This window comes from Cyprinus carpio, chromosome A12 (genome assembly GCF_018340385.1).
Source record: "Cyprinus carpio isolate SPL01 chromosome A12, ASM1834038v1, whole genome shotgun sequence".
Taxonomy (NCBI): domain Eukaryota; kingdom Metazoa; phylum Chordata; class Actinopteri; order Cypriniformes; family Cyprinidae; genus Cyprinus; species Cyprinus carpio.
The window spans coordinates 16,963,581-16,985,647 of NC_056583.1; the positions used below are offsets into that span (position 1 = coordinate 16,963,581).

At 36.0% G+C, this 22,067-nt stretch overlaps 1 protein-coding gene across 4 annotated transcripts in view; it reads right to left on the reverse strand.

The window, feature by feature from the left end:
• The window catches only part of LOC109055493 (vesicle transport through interaction with t-SNAREs homolog 1A-like), a 119,490-nt gene that overhangs the window by 75,476 nt on the left and 21,947 nt on the right, over nt 1-22,067 (reverse strand). For 2 of the 4 annotated variants that reach the window (XM_042767899.1, XM_042767901.1), the window contains exons 5-6: nt 19,463-19,483; nt 13,745-13,829 (exon numbers count right to left, since the gene is read on the reverse strand). In XM_042767899.1, the coding sequence (XP_042623833.1) occupies nt 13,745-13,829; nt 19,463-19,483 (106 nt within the window). The remainder of the gene's footprint in view (nt 1-13,744; nt 13,830-19,462; nt 19,484-22,067) is intronic. The other 2 variants (XM_042767900.1, XM_042767902.1) reach the window with 1 other exon arrangement.

The window sequence follows — 22,067 nt, forward strand, 5'->3', positions numbered from 1 at the left end:
TGAAATTTGGCCATTAAAATATTTAAACAGAACAGAAGCATATGCAACACTACATCAATTTGGATTTCATGTTGACCATCCAATTGACATATCAAAAAGTGTTTGCTTGTTTGCTTATGTGTATGCAAATTAATCACGTATGTCTGTTCATGTGCTGACAATAGCGGGGTTCTCTCATGTGCGGCAGTGTTTGTAATTGTGGCTGATTCAGGTTGGGGAGGGCGGAGCGTCCAGTTCTGCTGCTAACAAGGGGATTCAGACTCATTGAGGCCCCACTGATGCCGCGCCATCCCTTTGAAGGGATTATTAACACATTTTGATTACTGTGGTCCAGTTGTCACAGAAAATATAACCTCCATCAGAGTAGGAAACAGACAGCCTTTCTGCCCTCTTTTTCATCTCTTACCCACTCTCAGCCCAGCCTGGCCCACTCAAAGCAATTCACTAATTACCACAGCAGCCATCTTAAAACCACACTAATGCTGTATTAGCTTGATGGAGAAATTAGTTAGCCCCTCTCTTGTCTCCTTCGTGAAAAAGCCATAGTTATTTTCACATGCAGGATCAAATGAATGACATTGTTCTCAGACCGTAGCACAAAGAGATGGAAACAAGTACGCCACAATTTCCCATTTTTAATAATTAATTTAGAAACGAATCAGGAGGTGTTTGCATTGTAACATTTAAGATAACTCCACAAGCTTCGAAATATTCCATAAGATTCAAATGACTTCATCAATAATTGAACAAGCTTTAAACAGCTTTCTTAAGACACTTACTAAGATGACTCCACAAGCTTCAAATGGCTTCATAAGAGGACTCACCAAGATGACTCCACAACTTTTATGTGGCTCGATAAAATGACTCCATATAAGATGACTCATCAGAATTACTCTCGAAGGTCTCAACAAACTTCACATGACTCTTCACATGGAAGTTGACTCAGTGTAAGATGCCTCCACAAGTTAACTCATGAAAATGACTCCCTAATGGCGCTTTTCCACTGCATGGTACGGCACGGTACGGCTCGCTACGGTTCACTTTTTGGGGGTTTTCCACTGGGTACCATTACGAAAAAATTACGTGTGAACTCTGCTGATCACAGATTGGCCAGAGAGAATTGTCACTACCTGTGTCACTGAACACAACACAAACACAACAGAACTGCTAGATTTAAATCAGCACAGCCAGCCAAGGATCAAACACAACTGTTCTGAACGAGTGCACCTTTTTAACAACCAAAAAGTGGCTGTTTGTTGAGGAAGTACAGATGTTCCTCTCATTGATAGCAGAGGAGTGGATCCAGTCGAGAGCTTGATGGGGCGACGCAGAATGAAAAAGTTTTTCAGGAGTCGCGGCAGTAGAGGCGACGCAACTATAATGACGTGAATAATCCCGCCCACTCTAAAGCAATACTAAACTGCAGTGGAAACGCAAACTGAGCCGAACCGTGCCATAAGATGATTCCAACGAGCTTTACATGACTCCATAAAATGACTCCATCAGTTGACTCCACAAACTTCAGATGACTCATCAAAATGACTCCCTAAGATGAGTCTACAAGCTTTAAATGCCTTGCTAAAAGACTTCCTCTGATGATTCCCTAAGATGACTCCATAAGCTTCAAATGACTCCATATATGATGACTTACCGAGATAACTAATCAAAACAACTCCAAGTTGACTCCATAAGATGATCCACCAAGATGAACTAAGATGACTCCACAAGCTTCAAATAGCTTCATATGATTGAACAAGGAGACTCTTTCCCAGTAACAAGAACAGCATGAACTAAACCATTACAGAGCTGTTAGGCTGCACAAGTAATCAACAGAGCAATGAGTCCCTGTATGCTACTCTCAATTTGGATCACTTACTGTACCGTTAACACTAGGACTGAAGGCCTAGGGATATTTCCAGACGGAAGACAAGTCAGCTGTTATATACCTTTTACATAATAGAGAAGGAGCAGATTATGTCTTTTCTTCTATCATCCTTTACAAAAATATGATTTACAATGCCTTTGGAGCTTACAAAAGAAAAACAGATGGTATGCTTATGTACCAATTCACCATCTTTTCATGTGGCACCCTTTAAAGAAATCTTCCTAATCAAACAATGTTATAAGAACACAACACCTGCTACACACAGTCTCAATTTTAACAATAATGTTAATAAGAATAAAGGCAATATAAAAACATCTAAAAACATGACTAATCTGAGTGCACGGTGTATCATATCTAATATTAGCTGGACTGCACATGTGACTGTTCACTAAATATCCGTTTGTGAAACACATCCTCATAAACATGAGAGGATGAGAGAAACAGAGTGTGTGAAGTGTGCAGATGATCTGTGGCTGGCTAAGTAGCTCAAATCAAAGGACAGGATGGGCCGGAGTTAAGTAGGACAGGGCAGTACCGCTGGGAGGGGGGTGTTAAAAAAGGGCGAGCGAGATCAAGACTGGGAGAGAGGAGGAGAGTCAGGGATAAACATGGTGATCAGGTGTGAGTTGTGAAGAGGTAACTTCTGTTCACTGTAGTCCTACTGGACAGGCAGGGCCCAGACTGACAGAGCGGTGCCGGCCCAAATAAATCCAGGTGGCCCAGGATGCTAAAGCCACTCTAAATATTTCACATTTTCATTACGTCTCTGTTTTCATTCTCTCACTGTAGGACACGATTTCGCCAAACGTCTTCAGAAGCATAGGTGGCACTGAAAGTGTTTGGCCTATTGTGCATTTGTTGAAGCAATAAGAATCATGGGAATATTTTGAGATTTTATGATACAACACATACACACAATACTTTATTTGTCGCTTCTAGACTTCTTTCCAGACTATTTTTATCTGACTAAGTCAATCATGAAAAGAAGCTGGCAATCTCTGGCAGGCTGAGGGCTTAAGATTGCGTTTTTTCATGTGTAATTGAAATGAGTATGCAGCAGCAGATGGTATTGGATGTTTGTGTGAGATTTTTCAGAAATCACCTCACCACGGTCAATGCGGTTATGCACGGCAACTCAGCCTTATGGGTTTGTTGATGTAAACAAGTTAGCTGAACACTGGGCAAAAATCTATACCATGAGAACAACCTTAAAAAACCCAGAAAATATCCCACTTAAATAACAAATGTGAACATTTTTAATTGTAAAAATTTGTGTGTGTGTGTGTGTGTGTGTGTGTGTGTGTGTGTGTGTGTGTGTGTGTGTGTGTGTGTGTGTGTGTGTGTGTGTGTGTGTGTGTGTGTGTGAAATTAGTGGCTTCTCTTAAATCAGAATTAAAATAACAATGAAATGATTACAAATAATAACAAATATATAAAACACTTATTTAAAAAAAACATTAAAAAAAAATTAAAATTAATGAATTGGCTACTAATATGTAATTGAAACATTAAAAAAATTAACTCTATACTAGATATTATATTTTTATTATAATATTTTTATACAAAATTTTATACAATAAATGATTATATATATATATATATATATATATATATATATATATATATATATATATATATATATATATATATATATATATACACACACACACACACACACACACACACACACACACACACACACACACACACACACACTCAGTCTTTCATTCAGAGTACAACTGCATTTTACATAAACTCATTGCAAGCATTTCAGAGCATTATAGATTTATATTAAAAACCAAAATGGATCTACCTGCTAAAGAAATCGTTTCACAACATTACTTAAAAAGAGCAAATTAAATTAGGTAAATAAATCAATGAAGACTCCTCACATATCTAACAAAAGGAGGAATTATAACAATAACCATCTCTGATTTAAAAGTGTTAAAGATTGAAGTGATTAAGATGATGCACAAATGTTCAGAATTCATTTTTTAGCTCCTATGGATTACATTCCTACAGTAATAATAAACAATATCTACTTTGAAACTTGAATTGTATTCAACAACATGTATTCATAAGCTTTTCAATTAAAATTGAGAGGTACGCAGTACTTGAACGATCTATATTAAACAGCCCTTCTTTCTAAAAGCTGCCTACCCAACAAGAAAAAGATTTCCATTGATCCTATTTTCAATACAGTTATGATTATGACTTGGAGTCAAGGCACCAAACCACTTAAGCACAACACTAAGTCGACAAATCATTTGCTCACAGGCAAAAACTGTGAATTAAGTAAATTACCCTTGACTATGATGTATTCTAATCTAAAGAATTCAGTATCACATGTGGACACAGTGACAAAAAAGAGGGCTAAAAAAATTACAAATGAAAGTGAATCTATCTGAAATATCATGCTGCTGATGTTCAGTATCAGCCCTACACACAGATCTGAAAATACTGATGCTCTCAGCAGGGATTCAGCAATGACTGCACACAAACACACTCGTTCTCTCTTGCTCTCTTTCACAAACACACACACACACACATATATAAACACAGTGCTAAATAAATAAAACTCAAATGAGCTCCTAGAGTTGTGAGCAAAGCTTATCTTTTCAGGAACTTTCAGCACCAAGAGAAACATCTATAGACTCGAGCAGAGAGAGCTGAGTGGTGGAGGCCTCTTGTCCCCCAGTGTGGAGACGATTCTTTGAGTCTGTCCTTTTTTACGGTGGCTCAAGGGCGCAGCCTATCTGCCAAAGTGTAGATTGCAACCTCCACTCTTCTGCCTATAATCGCTTTTATCAAAAGGCCGATTTATTTATGTGACAGTCAAACTGCACCAGACAACAGTCTCATGAGTGAGTTTTGAGGTGCAATAAAGATCTATATATTTTCTATAAAAAACACATTTATTCTAAACCTTACAAAATTAAATAATCAGAAGTGTACAGTAATTAAATACACTGCGCACCCTAGGTGGCATTGATATCGCCCCTTTTAAAGAGTCTGCTTCAATAATAGTCTTGCAAACTATTATTAAATATGTTAGGACGATGGCAGCAGGGTTTCCTGCACAATGCAAAATGGGGTGTGCGCGGCAGCCCCCCCATCGAATTTGCCCGGCTCCCTCCCCAGACCAAAGTGAAGCTGTCCCACTGACTGACAGATGGAGCCCCCAGCTGACAGACCGGGTGATGTGTTTCATGTTCAGTGGGCGTCCTGAGCCCACGGCCACACCAGCCCAGGGCGCGGCCCGCCGAGGAGGAAGCCACTTTGAGGGACGGTGTGACACAAGCAGCCGCAGAGGGACAGACGGACAGCGCTAATGATGGGCTTTTTTTATACATACCGCAAACTGTGGGGTGGTCAGCGTTGAGATACGCCAAGTGTCACACATTGAGCCATATTTAATCTGAAAACAAATAAGATTATCTGTGCTGGGTTAACTATCCATAACAAAGCTGGTCCAGCAGCTGTTCAAACTTATGATGAACAAGCCAGTATTGTGTTAACAGCTATTAAGTTGTTAATAAAAAAATAAGACTGACTGTTATAAGACTGAACAACAGTGACAGAAAAATACACTGCTGCTCAAAATAAAAATAAAAAAATGTTTGACCAATACGTTTCAAAATATTTAATATAATATTTGTTTGTTTTTTTCCTCTGCTGAAAAATATATCAAATATGTAAAAAATTATAATAAAATAAATTAGCAATTTAAAATAAAACCATATTTTAGTTTTGAATCAGATTGGTGCATTAAAATAAAATAAAACTATATATTTTAAATATGAGTCAGACTGCTGCTATAAAGATTTAATTTCTACAACACAATGGAGGACTTTCTATTTTTTCCACTGATCAAAAATAAAGCCACAATGGCAATAAATATAATAAATTATATTTTACATTATATGTAAATAAAAAATTACATTCCATAAATATTATTACAATAACTATATTTTTAAATAAATTACATATTCTATAAGTGAAATTACAATTATAATAAAAAGCTAATTTTTATTTGTGTTGTATATATACAATAAATTATATTATATTTATGTTTTATATACAAAACTATATTTAAATACAATTATACTCAATAAATGATTTTTTTAATAAATTAGATATTCTATAAGTTAAATTATTTTTATTTATTTTATATTATTTATTTATTGTTCGTTTTAATATTTTGAGTTTTTAGCTTTGATAGACGCTTCATTGACATAAAATCTATTCCTGCATCTAAACAAAAGTGACGTTTTTACTATAATGACTCAAATCAAATATTTAGCATAGTCGAAATATTTTTCCAGGGTTAGAAGGAATGTTATCCACAAAAGCAACAAACATTTTCACTATAATGCAGTACTCTGAATAGGACCGTTTCTGGTCCAATGCACCGAGAGACATAAATACAGTGAGAACAACAAAACTGGAAGCTTAAGTGAAGCCTTAACCGCTGTCCTTCTGTACCCACTCCGCCTGTGTTTTCAGAGCACAGTCTGACTAGTTTCCTCTCTTAATCTCAGCCACCCAACTCTCTGTGACTCCTTAGTGAATTACACTCGCTTTTCAACTGCCATCAATCTGCTGTCATCAGTGTGTCACTCCCATCACACAATTACCGTTTATGATCCTCATTCCGCAGTGACAAGGTACTGCCACTCCCCCCCCCCCCCCCCCCTTCCACTTTTGCCTTTTACTTCATTTCACTTTTTCTCTCTGCTTTTTGATATTGCGGCGCCTCAGATGTGCCAGCTCTTTAAAGCGGCCGATGAGGAAGCGCCCATGGGGGTCCTGGGTATTCGCTTTTGTCTTCCATTTCCTTCCAAAACAGTTTTATTTAATGCCATCCAGCTCGAGTGCCCTCTTTCACTCTCTTTCCATCAACCAAAGGTCAATGAAAGACTGTTTGTGTGGGTCTGATATAAATAGACACATATGATCTGAAATTAAAATGTATTTTCTCTCTCTCTCTCTCTCTCTCTCTCACTCTCTCCATGTTTCTGACAAGTTACTTCAAAAAGATTTTGAGCCATTAATGTTACAAACAAATGATGAGAAAATATAATAAGCCAATATTAAAATAAGACTGGTCACATTTTACATTATAGTGCTTTGTAATTCTGCATCAAGTAAGCAAGACTAATGAAGTACATGTAAAACAATAATAATAATAACTAAAATAAGCATTATATATTTATATGAATTTTATTAAAAATATAAAAGAATTAAGTAATCTGTATAACATGGATACACTAATGTAGTAAATAGTAAATACCGAAATACTAATGACGCAATTAATGTAATTATTGTGTAACTAATATAATTATAATAATAGCCATAATACTACCTATAAAATGTATATATTAATATAGATTGTATTCATTTTTAATAGAATAAAGTAATATCCATACTGTTGTACGCATTCATACAACCATGTACTATAGAATAATAATAATAGTAATAATAATCATTTAATACATATATTTTATTTATAATAATATAATAATTTATAATAATAATAATAATAATAATAATAAAATATACTTTAATTCCATTAAAAATATTATATAATTAAGCAATATGCAAGTGTTACCATAAGTTTTATTTGTGTTATTTGATATGGAATTGCCTCTTTACATTTTTCATTAATTTCTTCTCAGCAACTACAGTGACAAAGACATTATTATCATTATGCGTATTCAGTGTGTTCTACTCGTTCCTGGGCTTCAATCCCACAAATTCAGCTTTGCCGTCTAAATTCTGGTCTTCTCATACTTAAGTTTGAACTCAGTCCTGAGAACACTGGAGATTTTGATGCATCTAGCTGGTGGCAAGTGTTGCTGGAGAGGCTTATTCAAAAGATGCAAGTGGGAAGCTTACCTCTCAATGTGTCACTCAATAGTTTATCTAGAAAAATGGATCTGCTCCCCATCACCCCAAAGGAAAAAACCTCTCAAACTGTGACTCAACAGTGAATGATCATACTTAACATGAGCAAATATCGTAATACCGATTGGAATATATCAACAAGTCAACACCTGCACTCTCTATTGGCAATCCCAGAAACAGATAGATGTGAACACAAACACATAGCTAGTCTGTTGGTTCAGCTCTTGCATTAAGAGACTGTTTGCAGGCTTTGCCATTGTGAAACTTTGGCCCTTTGTCTAGACGCACTGAAATCAGTGAGTGCACCTCAGCCACTGCAATTCAAGCGTAAACACTTTTGTGTGTCCCCAAATAATACTGTTGCTCACAGACCCCAAAATCCTTGGAACAGCTGAGTCCTTCGGTGTCAAAGATAATGGCGATTTATTGCAATGCGAGGCTTTTTTTCAACCCCCCCCCCCCCCCACCCCCCCACCTCCTCCCTTGCTCAAACCGATTAAAATTAAGCCGTAAACATGTGAGGACAGAATTAGCACATTTAGCGAGCCTCCTCTCCCACATCCCATTTTCGCTCCGGAGCGGCTGATCCCTGCAGCCGAACGCGGGTGCAATTTTAATGACGGGGACCGTTTTTGAAGTCCAGATGAAAAAAGCGGCGCTTGGCGTTTGTGGCGGCGCTAGATACGGCGAGGCCGGGTCCGACGTGATTGGGGGGGAGCAACACAAACTCAGACTCTGGGCTCTTCGATAGTATCGGTGTCATTTTCCTCTCCACGATAAGACGCCTCGCTGACAAGGCCCGATTAGGAGAGAGAAAAAAAATCATTATTTCATCGCCTTTCATCCGCCGGGGGGTTTCACGATAAACAGCTCACCCGTAGGTAGATTTACAGAGTCGAAAACCTTATATTACGCTCACGCACACATCCCATCACTTATATACATAGTTCTTTAAATCAATGTTTTACAAGAGATTTACATTGTGTATTCATAATTAAAAAGCTGTAACATATATAAGTTCAAACTTCTGAAGTACAGGCTTAAGTTGTAGCCCAAAAAAAAAAATCATACATTTTCAATGAGAAAATGCCCTCATTACAGCACAAAAACCCACCATTGTCTTTAGAAAATCCACTCTAGCTAAGTTCTCCTTTCTGCATATCTGCAAACTCTGCTATTGAAATATTTAACTCTTGTGGCTCTGCTCCATGAATCAAACAATTATCAAATAACGGCATATTCTTTTTGAAACACAATACGGCATTCAGATTTCAGCAAACTACAAAAACCCAAGTTATTTGGTATGCTATACCTCGAGGAAATCCACTTCACCAAATTGTCCTCATTAAAGAGAAAACAGTAGCGATGTGCTGAAACTTTAAACACGACTATACAATGAAGGAAATCAACTGGAACAGCTAGGCTGCAATAAATAATGAAAGGCAATGAAACAGTTAATTACAGAGGAGGTATTACTTGTACAGCGAATTGAATTTTGTGTGATGAAAAAATATTTCTTTAACCAGCACAAACAGCTATAAATGTATTATTACTATTATTATTATTATGATTAAATATATAATTTTAGTTGAAGAGACTACGCAAATATTGTTTATCAATAACAGCAACTTTTCAGCACATTAATGAACATACTGATTTTCATTTTTATATTTTTAATTTATTATTATTATTACTAGTATCATTATTATTATAACTAAATATATAATTTTAGTTGAAGAGACTGTTCAAATATTGTTTAACAATAACAGCAACTCTTCAGCACATTAATTAACATATTCAAATTACCTTTTTACATTTTAATTTATTATTATAATTATTATTAGTAGTAGTAGCAGTATTAAAACTACTACCACAAAACTTTAGATTATATAACTAAATATATTATTTTAAGAGATTATTGAAAATACATATAAAAAACAGTACATTATTGAATGCATTGCATTTCATTTTGACATTTTTAATTTAGTTACTATTATTTTTATTATTACAACATCACTTTATTTTATATAACTAAATATAATATTATTTTAAGAAATTATTAAATATTAAAAACAAACAATTTTTAATGTTGACATTTTTCATTTTATTTTTATTATCGGTATTAAATTACCCTGATTAATAATAATAAATATAATAATAAATGTTTAAAGTGCTTAAGAATAAAAGGCCATGACAAAAAAAAAAAAAAAATGACGGTTAAGAAAAAAAAGGAATTCCATTCAAAAAAACAAGTTATCAGTTTCATAAAATGGCACAAAACAAACAGAAGGAGTTGAGGAGAGAGATGAAGGAAAGAAAATGAAAGAACGATAACATGGAGGAGAAAGAAAAAGAGCTAGAGACAGTGAAACGGAGAGATGGAGACAATCGCGTGTCTGTTACTGGGACACTCTGACACCCATGGACTAACACAGCATGTCTTAAAGCCGTGCTCATGCTCAAAAGGAGCAGCGTTTTTTCATGTTTACAAAACATATTTATTTATTTCTTCATTCAATCATTCATTTTGTTATTTATTTCTATCGGGGCACTCTCGGCTCCTCAGTAAAGCCTGTGACAACAATAACTACTCTCCCCCCTTGCATGCTCTTTTAATTCCACTGCAGAAAAAAATCAAACCGCTCTCAAACAAATTGATGTACTCTTTAATACAGTCGTCACATCATCACAGGGTCCTTGCGTCGTCTGCCTTGGTGACAACTGCAGGGCTGCTTAGCTTAGCCGCCATGGCTACTGCTTTGTTGATCGCTTCAATGATTTATCACAAAAAAGGAAGGAGAGAGAGAGAAAGAAAAGAAGGGCCTCTCGATTGAGTCACTGGCACCTTTGATTGACAAGGCCTAATCAGCTTATCTGGGTGCTAATAAAGATGATGGCCTGCGGAGACACTCTCTACCTGGCTCTGCGTGAACTTTGGGCCCTGGTGAGGGCCCCAGGGGCCAGGCCCCGACCCACTCTGCTTATCTAAACACTGCTGAAATCAATCCCTAATGAGCTGGTTTCATTTTGCCCCATCGATCCGCTGCCGCAGCGGCTGCTGCGTATTCAAAGGCCACCGCTTTACTCCTTACGGACGCTGACACTCCGGTAAAATTAATTTTGTTTAATTAATAGATTTTGAGGTCATTCTACAAACTAATTAAATTGTTTTCTTAGAAAAAAATACAACTACATATTCTGAAATCCTTTAACAATCCCAAATGTGACAGATAACAGAAAATAACAGTATTATACCCCCTAGGTATTTTATTTTCCTCCATACAAAACATCTTTTGCCCACTTCCTTGACTTTCATAAACAGCCAGGCACTTCTTTGATTAGGGTTTATTAAATACATTCGTGGGCTCTGGGACATCTCTGATTTAAATGCCCTTAAATTGGCTGCTTTCCTCCCTCCTACTGTACTCCAGGCTCTCTTCAGGCCGGCGTGCCCCTTTGGTTCAGGCAGCTTTAAAGTGGGTGCCCTCTCCTAATGAAGACCCATACTTTATTTATGAGACAAACAGTTTGGTAAAAAGCTCTGCATGTCCAGAGAGCACTCTCAATATCTCTCTGAGGGCCTGGAGTGCTCCTGACATGCTGCTAGTGCAGGACTGAACGCACCACACACTAAAACACTCTTAAACACACACACACACACACAGTCTCCTCACTGACACTGTGTAGGTGCAATCAAAAAAATCAGATTCAAATTACATAATAAATAAATCAATAAAAAATTAAATATGTAGAATCCTCACAGTTTTACTATATAATAAAAAAAACAGTTGTTAACAGTTGTTTTAAGTTAAAAATGTATTTAAAATAATGAAACAATTAAATCTTAAGCAATTTTGTGCCATATTAGCACTCAGTCCTTATTTAAAGCAATGATACAAATGATGAAGAAAATGTGATCATAACTGTAAAGTAAATGTTATAGTAATTTTTTAATTATTATTTTGATTCTAACTATGCTATTACATTAAAGACTTAACATGTAATGAGTATATATATATATATATATATATATATATATATATATATATATACACAAATACTCTTTCTTTATATTTATAAAATGTACAAAGTAATAATAAAATGTGTAAACAAACGTACAGCATGTTTAGATTTGAAGTAAGCTATTATTTAAAGACTTTAAATGTATTGTTTGTTTGTGTGTGTGTGTGTGTGTGTGTGTGTGTCTTAAAGTAATAGCATAGTTTAAGTAAAACCAACATACAAAATAACTAATTATTATTTTATAAAAATAGAAAAACTATATAAAAACATAGTAAATCTATAAATATAAAATATATTTTAATTATTAATTTATTAGTAGTAGTATTTATATAATAATTTTTTTCTCTTTACTAATTTAAAATTGTTTTGTTTTTTTACAGGAAAGCAGAAACCCGAATGGCGGGCGCTGTAGCAGGTGTGGATTGCCGCACGAGTGAATTTTAGCACAGGGTCCATAAACTGGCCGATCCGCCTCCCCATGACACAGAGTGCGAGGGTCACCGCCACAACCCAAACAAAGCGCATCTATCCCTGTAGCTCCTCAACAGCCACCAAAGCAGGGCTGTATTTACCCCGACTCTGTGCGGGCGATCGCTGTGCATTTTGCACATGGTTGCTGTGCCCAAATCCCAAAAGTACACGGTTTGTCCTTTTTGGGCCACTTCAGTTTAGGACTACCTGCCGCTCAGCTTTTAAAATGCAGGTGTGTGTGTACTTGAGTGTTGGAGTAGTCGGTGTGGTACGGGGTCAGGGATTAGGATCACACGAGTGAGCCGAGTTGCGCTTTAACGCGGTTAGAGAAAGGCTGAGTAAACAGGCATTCTTCTGTGCTTGCGGCTCCCACACTGAGAGCAGTGGAAGCGGTGCGGCATCGTGACGGGTCTCAGAGGCAGAAACCATCCTTTATGGGGGAAAACTCCTCTCAGAGGGGGTCTGATCCCACCATTGGAGTGTACGGGCTTCAACTTTGGTATCTACTAGAAAAGCAGGCAATTCAATTGGGCAGACATAAGTAAAAAATATGTCTGAATGGCAGAAAAATAAAGGTCCTTCATTCGGTAAACTGAATACATATAAATATATATATATATATATAATCTTATACAGGGCAGGAATGAAAAAAATGAAGCACTGGCTTGAGAGGATCCAAAATAAATGAAACTAAATTTTTCAGCAGAGGATGCAGATTGCATTTATGAATTTGTGAGTTGTTCTTGCGAGACATCAAACGCCAGTGGTCTGTGCAACCCTTTCTCGATTTGAATTATTAACTGTGTCGACGTCGCACACAAGCCATCCTGCCATTAAAGTGTAAATTAACAAACTTTTCAAAACTAAGGCAGAAGCCAAAGAAAGCCAGTAGCTTCTTGAAGAATGAGCTTTGATACGTCTCTGAGGAATACGCTCTGCTTCAACAACACGGTGACAGTCAGGCTAAAAAAAAAAGAGAAAAAAAAAGCCTGCTGATTCAATCTATTTCAGATCTAAATTAGTTCATTTTCTTGTATTTAAAGATAAAAACTAACCTTCAGACAGGTGCGAATCAGATGACGTCTAAGGCGCTTTATTTAGAAATCAGTTTATTAAAAGATCTCGGTCTTTATTTAGCTGGAAAAATTGCAGGATGGTGTTGTTTATTCTAGTCGACATGGCATCATTTGGTACCCATATTAAAAACTCTTTCTCTCTGTCTCACACACACATACACACACACAGGTAGGTGAATGGAAATAAGGTAGTGTGTTTTGTGTGAGCCTAACAGTACTGCGGCTGCTGCTCTACACCTCTCTCTCCCTTGCTTTCCTTTGATGTGCTCCTGAAAATGTCACCAGTCATCAAGGCGTTTTTTTTTCTCCACTCTCTCTCTTTTTACCGTGCATACGAGCGAGACAATTTGCTGTCGCTCACCCCCCTACCCAGAATGCCTACCGGTTTCCACCGCTATCTGGTAGCCAGCTTCCAGCCTCCGAGATGACCTTTCCAGCCTCTCTGTGTTGTCCAACAGATGTGCTCTCTGAAAACAAAACACAGATGGAAAGAAAACAATGAGAGTGATTGAGAAGACTAGGACATTATTTACAGAGACATATTCAACACACAATAATAGACACACTAAGACAAAAGGGGACAGGCCACTTAGTTTTAATTTAACTTACACATTGATTTGAGAACATCTAATTATGAGCTGCGTTTTCATAAATTGGACTGATCTTCGTGCAAATTCCAAGGCACAAAAGGACAGAGCTCTAATCTAACACCTTTCCTTCTTCTTAATTGAGGCTTCCTTCTTGCAGTGGCTTTGTTCTGAAGGTGTTGCCAGATTTAATTACCTCACATTTAAAACCAGGGCAAAGATTAGCATGGGAGGGATGGCTAATTGAGCTGTAATATATTTTCAAATGTTGCTTTAGATTACCCAATATCTGTTAGTCTGACAAGTTCAGGATGCCACCATAAATCTTCTTACGTTATTTATTTGTTGTGTACACTCTCACAAATAAAGGTTCTTTATTGCCATCTAAGGTTCAGTAAAAACCTTAAATATCCATGGAAGCTTTACATACAACAAAAGGTTCTTTATAGTAGAAAAAGGTTATTCAGATTATTAAAAATCTTCACACACACACACACACACACACACAAAAGTCTCTTGTAAGAATTGTTCCATTGAAAGTTCTTTGGGGAAACCAAAATAGTTCTTTAATGGCATCAGTATGAAAAAAAAATAAAAAAAAAACTTCTGGACACTGTATTTTTAAAAGTGTATGCTGAAACTTTAGTCTAAAACACTTGCTGGTTTCTCTACAGTGCAGTTTGGATGTTTTAGGGGTCACCGCAATGCAAACCAACAAGGTGTGTAAACCTTTTCAAGGAAAGGTTGGTTCGTCTTGTGTTGAGTTACAAATGTACAAAGTTAGAAATCATAAATGTAAGATTATAATCAACATCATGGTCAAGGGCCAGACGCATTAATATTGCACACTGTGGGCAGCATTTATATGTCCTTCAAATAATGACAACTAATTTCATAAGAATAATAACCTTGGCCATACTGAAAAAAAAAAAAAAAAAAAAAACACTGAGTGTTCTCAGACTCATGTTTTGAGAACATAGAAATGCAGTAAAATAACAACAGTGTGTGAAATATTATTACAATTTACAATTACAAAATTGTAAAATAAATGTAATAGATTAAATAAAAATTTAATATATTCAAATATTTTATAAAGTAAAATATTCCTGTGATGGCACATATGATGATTTGGTGCTTTCTTAATATTATCACAGTTGAAAAAAGTGCTGTTTAATATTTTTGTGGAATTTCAAAATAAGTTAAAAGAAAAAAAATAATCTTACTGACCCCAAAGTTTTGAATGGTAGTGCATTTTTTATAGAACTAGATATCTCATAAAAGTAGTCATAAGTAGTCTTAAACTTTTGAACCCCACTGCAGATACTAAAAAACTAAGATTTGTGCACTATTTTCTGGTAAGTCATATCATTTAAGACTGTGAACACTAAATGAGACTACTGCATTTCTATTTGTAAATACATAATAGAGAAATATTACTGTTTCTAAAGGATGTTAACCTTTATTCCTATTTGCATGCACAGAAAGAATAAAGGCAGAGGGAAAAAAGCAAGAGAAACAAGTTTCCAGTTCTAGTAAAGCTGTCAAAATATGCAGCGGCTAATCACTCCAAGGAAATGAAATGGAAAAATAGACAACATTCCACTTTTCAAAGTTTGACAATCACAGAGAAGGGAAAGAGGGAGAGAGAAAAAAAAAAAAAAAAACTGTCTGAACTTTTTTTTCTTCTCCTCCTCTCGATTGACAGATGTCATTTAAAATAGCTGAAATACTTTTTAATAGTTTAAGGGAGGGGGTGTTAGAGGGAAACAGAGGGAGGGAGAGCGGGAAAGAGAAAGAGGAGAGAACGGTGGTGGGAGTGCGAATGGGGAAAAGGGAACCATCTCTGCTTAATGAGCCCCTCTGGATCAGCTGAGATGGAGGGGACGTATTGACATGCACCGCTTAAACTAATACACCTAGACCAGGGATGTGCCTGTGTGCCTGGAAGCACAAGGCAGCCGGGGATACTGACAGAGTAGCTCGCTCCCCCGTCTTCAAAGAGCTCAAGTGATTAGTATGTTATCATTACCATTCGAAACGTGATTTTCCTATTCCCTCTCGGCAAAGGTGACATGTCTCGGGGAGACGGCCAGCAGACTCGCGCGCCGGAAAGCCACTTCAAAGCTTTTTCTTGAATTTCTCTCCCTCGCTCGTTCTCACTCCCAATGTTTTTCTGAGGGAGGGGTGCTGTTGATGTCTATTGTGCACGTGTGTGGGGTGCGGGGAAAAAAGGTTGTGACACACATCGAGGTAACAGCGAAGGTGGCCGCGTAGGTGCAGTGACGACAACAGCGCGGAGAAATGGCGACTTCCTGAAAATGTGAAAGAATCAAAACACATTCCCTTGCTCCAGCTGATTTGTTTTCAATAAACGCCCCACATGTGCATCCAAACGCACCCGTAAGGAGATGATTATGAGTAACAAAACACGTTAGACATAACATACTGTATCAGTTCATATACTCAAAACAAAAAGTCCTAGATGCGTATCACTCACTTTCATAGACCTGAATAAAAGAAACCTCCTCTTTTCTTGATTTATTCACTATTGGAGCAGCAGGACTGTCAAAATTGTCTCTCTTTTTTGGTCTTATGGAGTTCAACAGAAGATTCTTTTAAAGAGGGCATGATAAATATTGGTGCGCTTGCGACTGCCTCTGCGTGCGCCCCTTCTCATTTGTGCCAATGCATGTATGCCTTTTTATCTGACACCTACTTTTTCTACAAAGACATTCTTAGATACTATAAATGAGAATTTTTTTGTTTTGTTTTTTTTCTTACCCATTTCTTTTTCTTTAGCGAAGAACCGCACTTCAGTTGTAAGTTATTAACGTGGAACCCAGGAACAATGCGAATGTGATTCAAAAGAATCGTCTTCCCTTCTCTCACCCCTTTTTTCAAATCAAACACAAGTGCTTACAATCGCAATTTTCTAAAGTTTTGATGATTCCTTATTATTTTAAAAGTGGGGGGAGGGGGGTTAGAGTCAAAGTGAATAATGATGACAGCTATGATTCAGACTGACTATGTGATCTTCTCCACCGTTTGTTTGGGACTTGTAAGAAAAGGAATTACAAGTGTCAAACAGCTGTGTATAAGGGTGCTAAATATTTAAACGTTTTCAAGCTGAGGAAAAGTACAGTTTAAAAAACAGGCTAAGTGTGTATAAGCTGCACAGGTTTTAATTCAAATTCAGTAAAATGGGAGAAAAACAAAAAAAACAAAAAAAAACATGTGATTTAAAAGCTACACATTCTGGGGTGAAAACAAGGGGCGGCTGAACCCACTGAAGGTGTCTTTTGACCCAAAGCTGAAAAAAATGCTATACTCCCATTTTGTTTGGCCATGTGAGAAAAACAATAACAAAAAAATAAAAAAAGAAAGAAAGAAAAGAAACACACAAGTCAAGGTAAAGGACACAGAACTGTGAGGGGCTGTAAATTATAAATGCAGGAGGTGGTGTGGCTCCACAAATGGGATTATTCAGCAATAGGAAGTGAAGAAATCTAAACAATATACTGATGTTCACACTCACACACAGACACAAGAGTCTACAAAGATCATCCAAACCAGAGACACTGCTGAATTTCTTCTCCTATTTGAGCTAAGATGATCTTCTAGCATGCTCTGTATTGTTTACTTGAATGTTTCTGGTGTAGCTTTGAGATGGGGAAGAGTAAAGACAATTATCAGGTACTTTAGAGCATTATATTTGAATTTGTGTTGTTATTTTTTTTTACAGTACATAACAGGATGACACATACTTACAGCAGTTATGAATTAGTAAAATTATGTCGTTTTACTTTCATAAGATGACAGAAGCGAAGATAAGGTTTTTCATTTTTCCATCCATAAATATTTAATGTGCCTTTACAATTTCTTCACGATAGAAAGGATCAGACATTTGAATTGTAAATACTGTTATCTTCAAAGATAAGCAATCACTAACTAAACATCTTTACAAAGGCAGGCAGAAGCATGATGCAGTGCTATCCAGTCCTCCACTGAGAGGAGGCTTCCTTTATGAATGAAGATCTTCAGATATTGTAGTCTGTGTGTCTGCATGTGTCTATGAATAGGGGAATCCCAAGTCCAAACAACGAAACACACACACACACACACACACACACACACACACAACCCTAGACAGGAGATGAAGATACCGGCGAGCGAACGTACACACAAGCACACACAGATCGACACGACGGCCTCTTTTGCAGTAATCCACATACATGCTCACTTCCAAGTCAGATGAATGGTACAAATACAAAAAGACATTACAAATCATCCCCGTTATCTCAAACTAAAACGCAGGCTTTTGTATTCTCATCTGCTGAGTGGGGGAAACGTCTGTGGGCTGCTTCCTAATGGTGCACAAAGAAAACTCGGCAGTTGGCTGTAAATCCACAATTCTGTTATATTTAGAGCCATGTATGCTAATAAATTACTGGTAAAAGCCAAAGAAAAGTGTAAACAAACACTTAAACATACTTCATTTTATATGGTGTAAATAAATTTAGGAGTTTAGGTTAAAGGAGTTTACACCTGCTGCATACTACTCAAGTATGAAAATACTTCAAAATATTAATTTCAAAATAAACGCTCTGTAAAACACATTACAAAGGCAATGTAATTGCACATATAGATGAAATTAGCACTTAACATATTGTAAAGTTTGGGGACAGCAAGATTTTTTAATGTTTCTGAATGTTATGTTTATATTAAAAGGCAGCATTTAATTGATCAAAAATACGGTAAAACAGTAATATTGTGAAATATCAATACAATTGAAGAAAAATGTTTTATATTTTAATATGTTTTAAAATGCAAATTATTCCTGTGATAACAAAGCTAAATATTTAGAAGCCATTACTTCAGTGTCACCTGATCCTTCAGAAATCATTCATATATCTTGATTTGGTGCTCAAAAAAACATGTATTATATGAACGTTGAAAACAGCTGTGATGCTTACAATTTTTGAGGAATTTTTGTAGGATTCTCTGACTAAATCTTTTCTAACATTATAAATGTCTCTACTGACACTTTTGATGAATTTATGAATTTTTTGATGAATTTAGAAAATATTGAAACATTTTTAACTTGACATTTTTAATTAAATATAGTGTTTAAATATAGTCACAATTTTACCATGCAGACTACTTAATCAAATAGTCTTGGACGAATAGTTGACCATCATGACCCATCACTAAAAGAGAATAAAAGCATATCCAGATCTCCCCCTCCCTTTTTATTATAACAGCATGTCTCATTGCGTTTACATTTTGGGTGAATGTTTTGACAAGCTGATTAAATCTTTTAAGGTTTGGTGTGAAACAGCTTTGATTCATTTCCTCATAGAGCAGTATGTAGAAATGAGCCTAATTTTGAGCTCAATCAAAAGAGACTTTAAAATCAGATTAGGCCTTTTTTTATTTTGACGAACAGGGGAAAATGAATGGAGGATCCACGGGATAAAGAAAAGACCAAAACGGGAAGGAAGAGCAGCACTTACCTCTTCACGTAACTTTATCAACTGCCACATGAAGGCACAAAATAGAGAGTAGGGCGAAAAAGATAGGAAGGGAGAAAGAGAGTGAGAGAGATAGATAAAAAGCCGGGACATGGCAGGAAGCAGATCAGTCATGTGGCTGGGTACAGAATTAACCCTGACGATTTATCTGTTTGCATGTTTAGCATTTAGAAATCACAGACAAACACATTAAAAGAAGCTAAACATGAGACTCATGCCGACTTTTTTGAACAAACAAAGATCAAGTTCTCGTGCTGTCACATTAAACAAAGAGACTGGGAATGGATTTCTTAACTCACGACATCTAAACTATCATCATCAAGGAAGAGGGGGAGAGAAACAGTCACATCACAGCACTTGATATGGCATAAGGGGGGAAAACATAGCGTTCAAGTCGGTACAGTAGGATGATGCTGATTTCGTACAGTAAGAATGGAAGCTTTGAGGATTTAGGCTCCTTAAAACAACAACTCCGCAGGATTCCTACTTCTTGGCTAAGAAACAGAAAGTGACACCAAGCAATGCTCCTTTTTATTTTTACAGGACATGCCCATTATTTTTGTCTTGCTATTAATGTCATATTAGAGTGTATTACGCATGTGTATACATAAACATAAAGCCAAGGGATTGCACCTTATTATGGAAAATAACCTACCATGGAACAAAAAAATGGTTTATTCATTTTTGATGAAAGGGAATTGGGTAACACTGTAGTATAGGGATCAATTCTCACTATTAACTAGCTGCTTATTAGCATACCTTTTTTTAACATACTGTGTACTATAATGCACATATTCTGCATTCTACAACCCTAATCCTACCCAATACCTAAACTTAACAACTACCTTACTAACTATTAATGAGCAGCAATTTAGGACTTTATTGAGGCAAAAGTCATAGTTAATGATTTGTTAATAGTGAGAATTGGACCTTAAAATAAAGTGTGACTAGGAATTGCATATTAAAACTAGTAAAACAGAGAATGCATGTTTTGCTGTGAATCCAGTGGCTCTTGAAAGAAGCTAACATAATTTCAACTTAATCAAGTACATTAAGCATTTAAAGAAGCTCTTCATTACAGCCTCTTCAGGAAGCACAAGCCGTTCTCAGCAAAAAGTGAGTTGCTTATCGGCAGCACGCAACATATTCAGAAGAGGAGGGGAAGAACAAGTATCTTAATTTGTCAGCCATTGCAGGTGATTTTTTAATCTCTATTTCTTGCCAGAGATTAAAGGTTAGTAGATCTAAGAGGAAGCTCTGGGACATTATTAAAGTCCTCTCATCTCTTTTTGTGTGTGCTGGTCATTTTGAATTTTGCTATTTTTAAATCATTCGCTATCATATCAGAAAAGAGACAGAACTCGGCTCATGAATTATAAACTTAGTATTTCACTCGAAAAGCAGAATCTATGGTCGTGATGTTAAACTGTGGTGGTGGCCGCTGACGGTGGGGACGGCATGTTTCAAATCTTTTTCTCCCATCTGCCGTGGGTTCACAACAAAGCTTCGGTTGAAGTTCATCTTGAAGTACGTCAGTAAATCTAAGATGCAATGTTTCTGACATAAAGTACCTTTAGCAAAAAATAAATAAATAAATAAATAATATAAAAACTAAAAAGAAAAGTAAAAACTAAAAGAAAAACATCATATAAATAACAACGTAACTATAAATTGTACACAATAAATTAAAAAAATTCAGTTTAAAAAATAAAATGTAGGAAATAAAATTATTATTATAAAAAAAAAAAAAAAAATATATATATATATATATATATATATATATATATATATAAATATGAAATACAAAAAATTATTTAAAAAATAATTAAATAACTGGGGTCATATGCTGAAAGAATAAAAGCTACAATACATATCCCATCAACACAATGAGCATGCTATGGTTAAAAATAAATGAATAATGATAATAAAAAGAAAAAGAAAAAAGAAAGAAAAAAAAGTCTAAAAAGGAATTAAAATAGTTAATATGATGAAGTTAATCTCCAATATTAAGTAGAACAAAAAAATGAACTTCTACAATTAGAACCAGAAAAAAGTCAGACCACATTGCCGCTCCTAGCTGTGTATTATTTTGTAGTATTATCAATGTATTGCCTGAATTATTCAAAAGGCCAGTGTTTGTGAATACGCTATAGAAGTGGCTATTTAGGTTTGCTGTGAGCCCACCCGAGCTAAACACAACCCTGCAGACCGTCTCAATGAACACCAAACAAACCTTGTTCTATCATATTTGTGCTGCTTGGACGATTGCGAGTCCTCGCCGAGGATTTACCAGGAGAATCTGGAAGACTTTAAGCTTGCTGTTGTTCTTTTCTGCTGTGTTTTTCCTCTTTAAACCAAACCAGACAACCACTCTTTTGTTGCTTTACCTGAACTCGCAAGCATTTTTCGGGAAACGACAAAAAAAAAAAAAAAAAAAAAAACGCGAAATTGTTTAATTATGTTGTGATGAGTTCATTCCTTCGTTTTTTTTTTTTTTTTTTTTTTTATGTGGTTGTTATTCGAAACTGCACTGCTGCAATTTTTCTGTTATGATAATCAGCGGATTTTCAAACAAAGATTTTTTTTT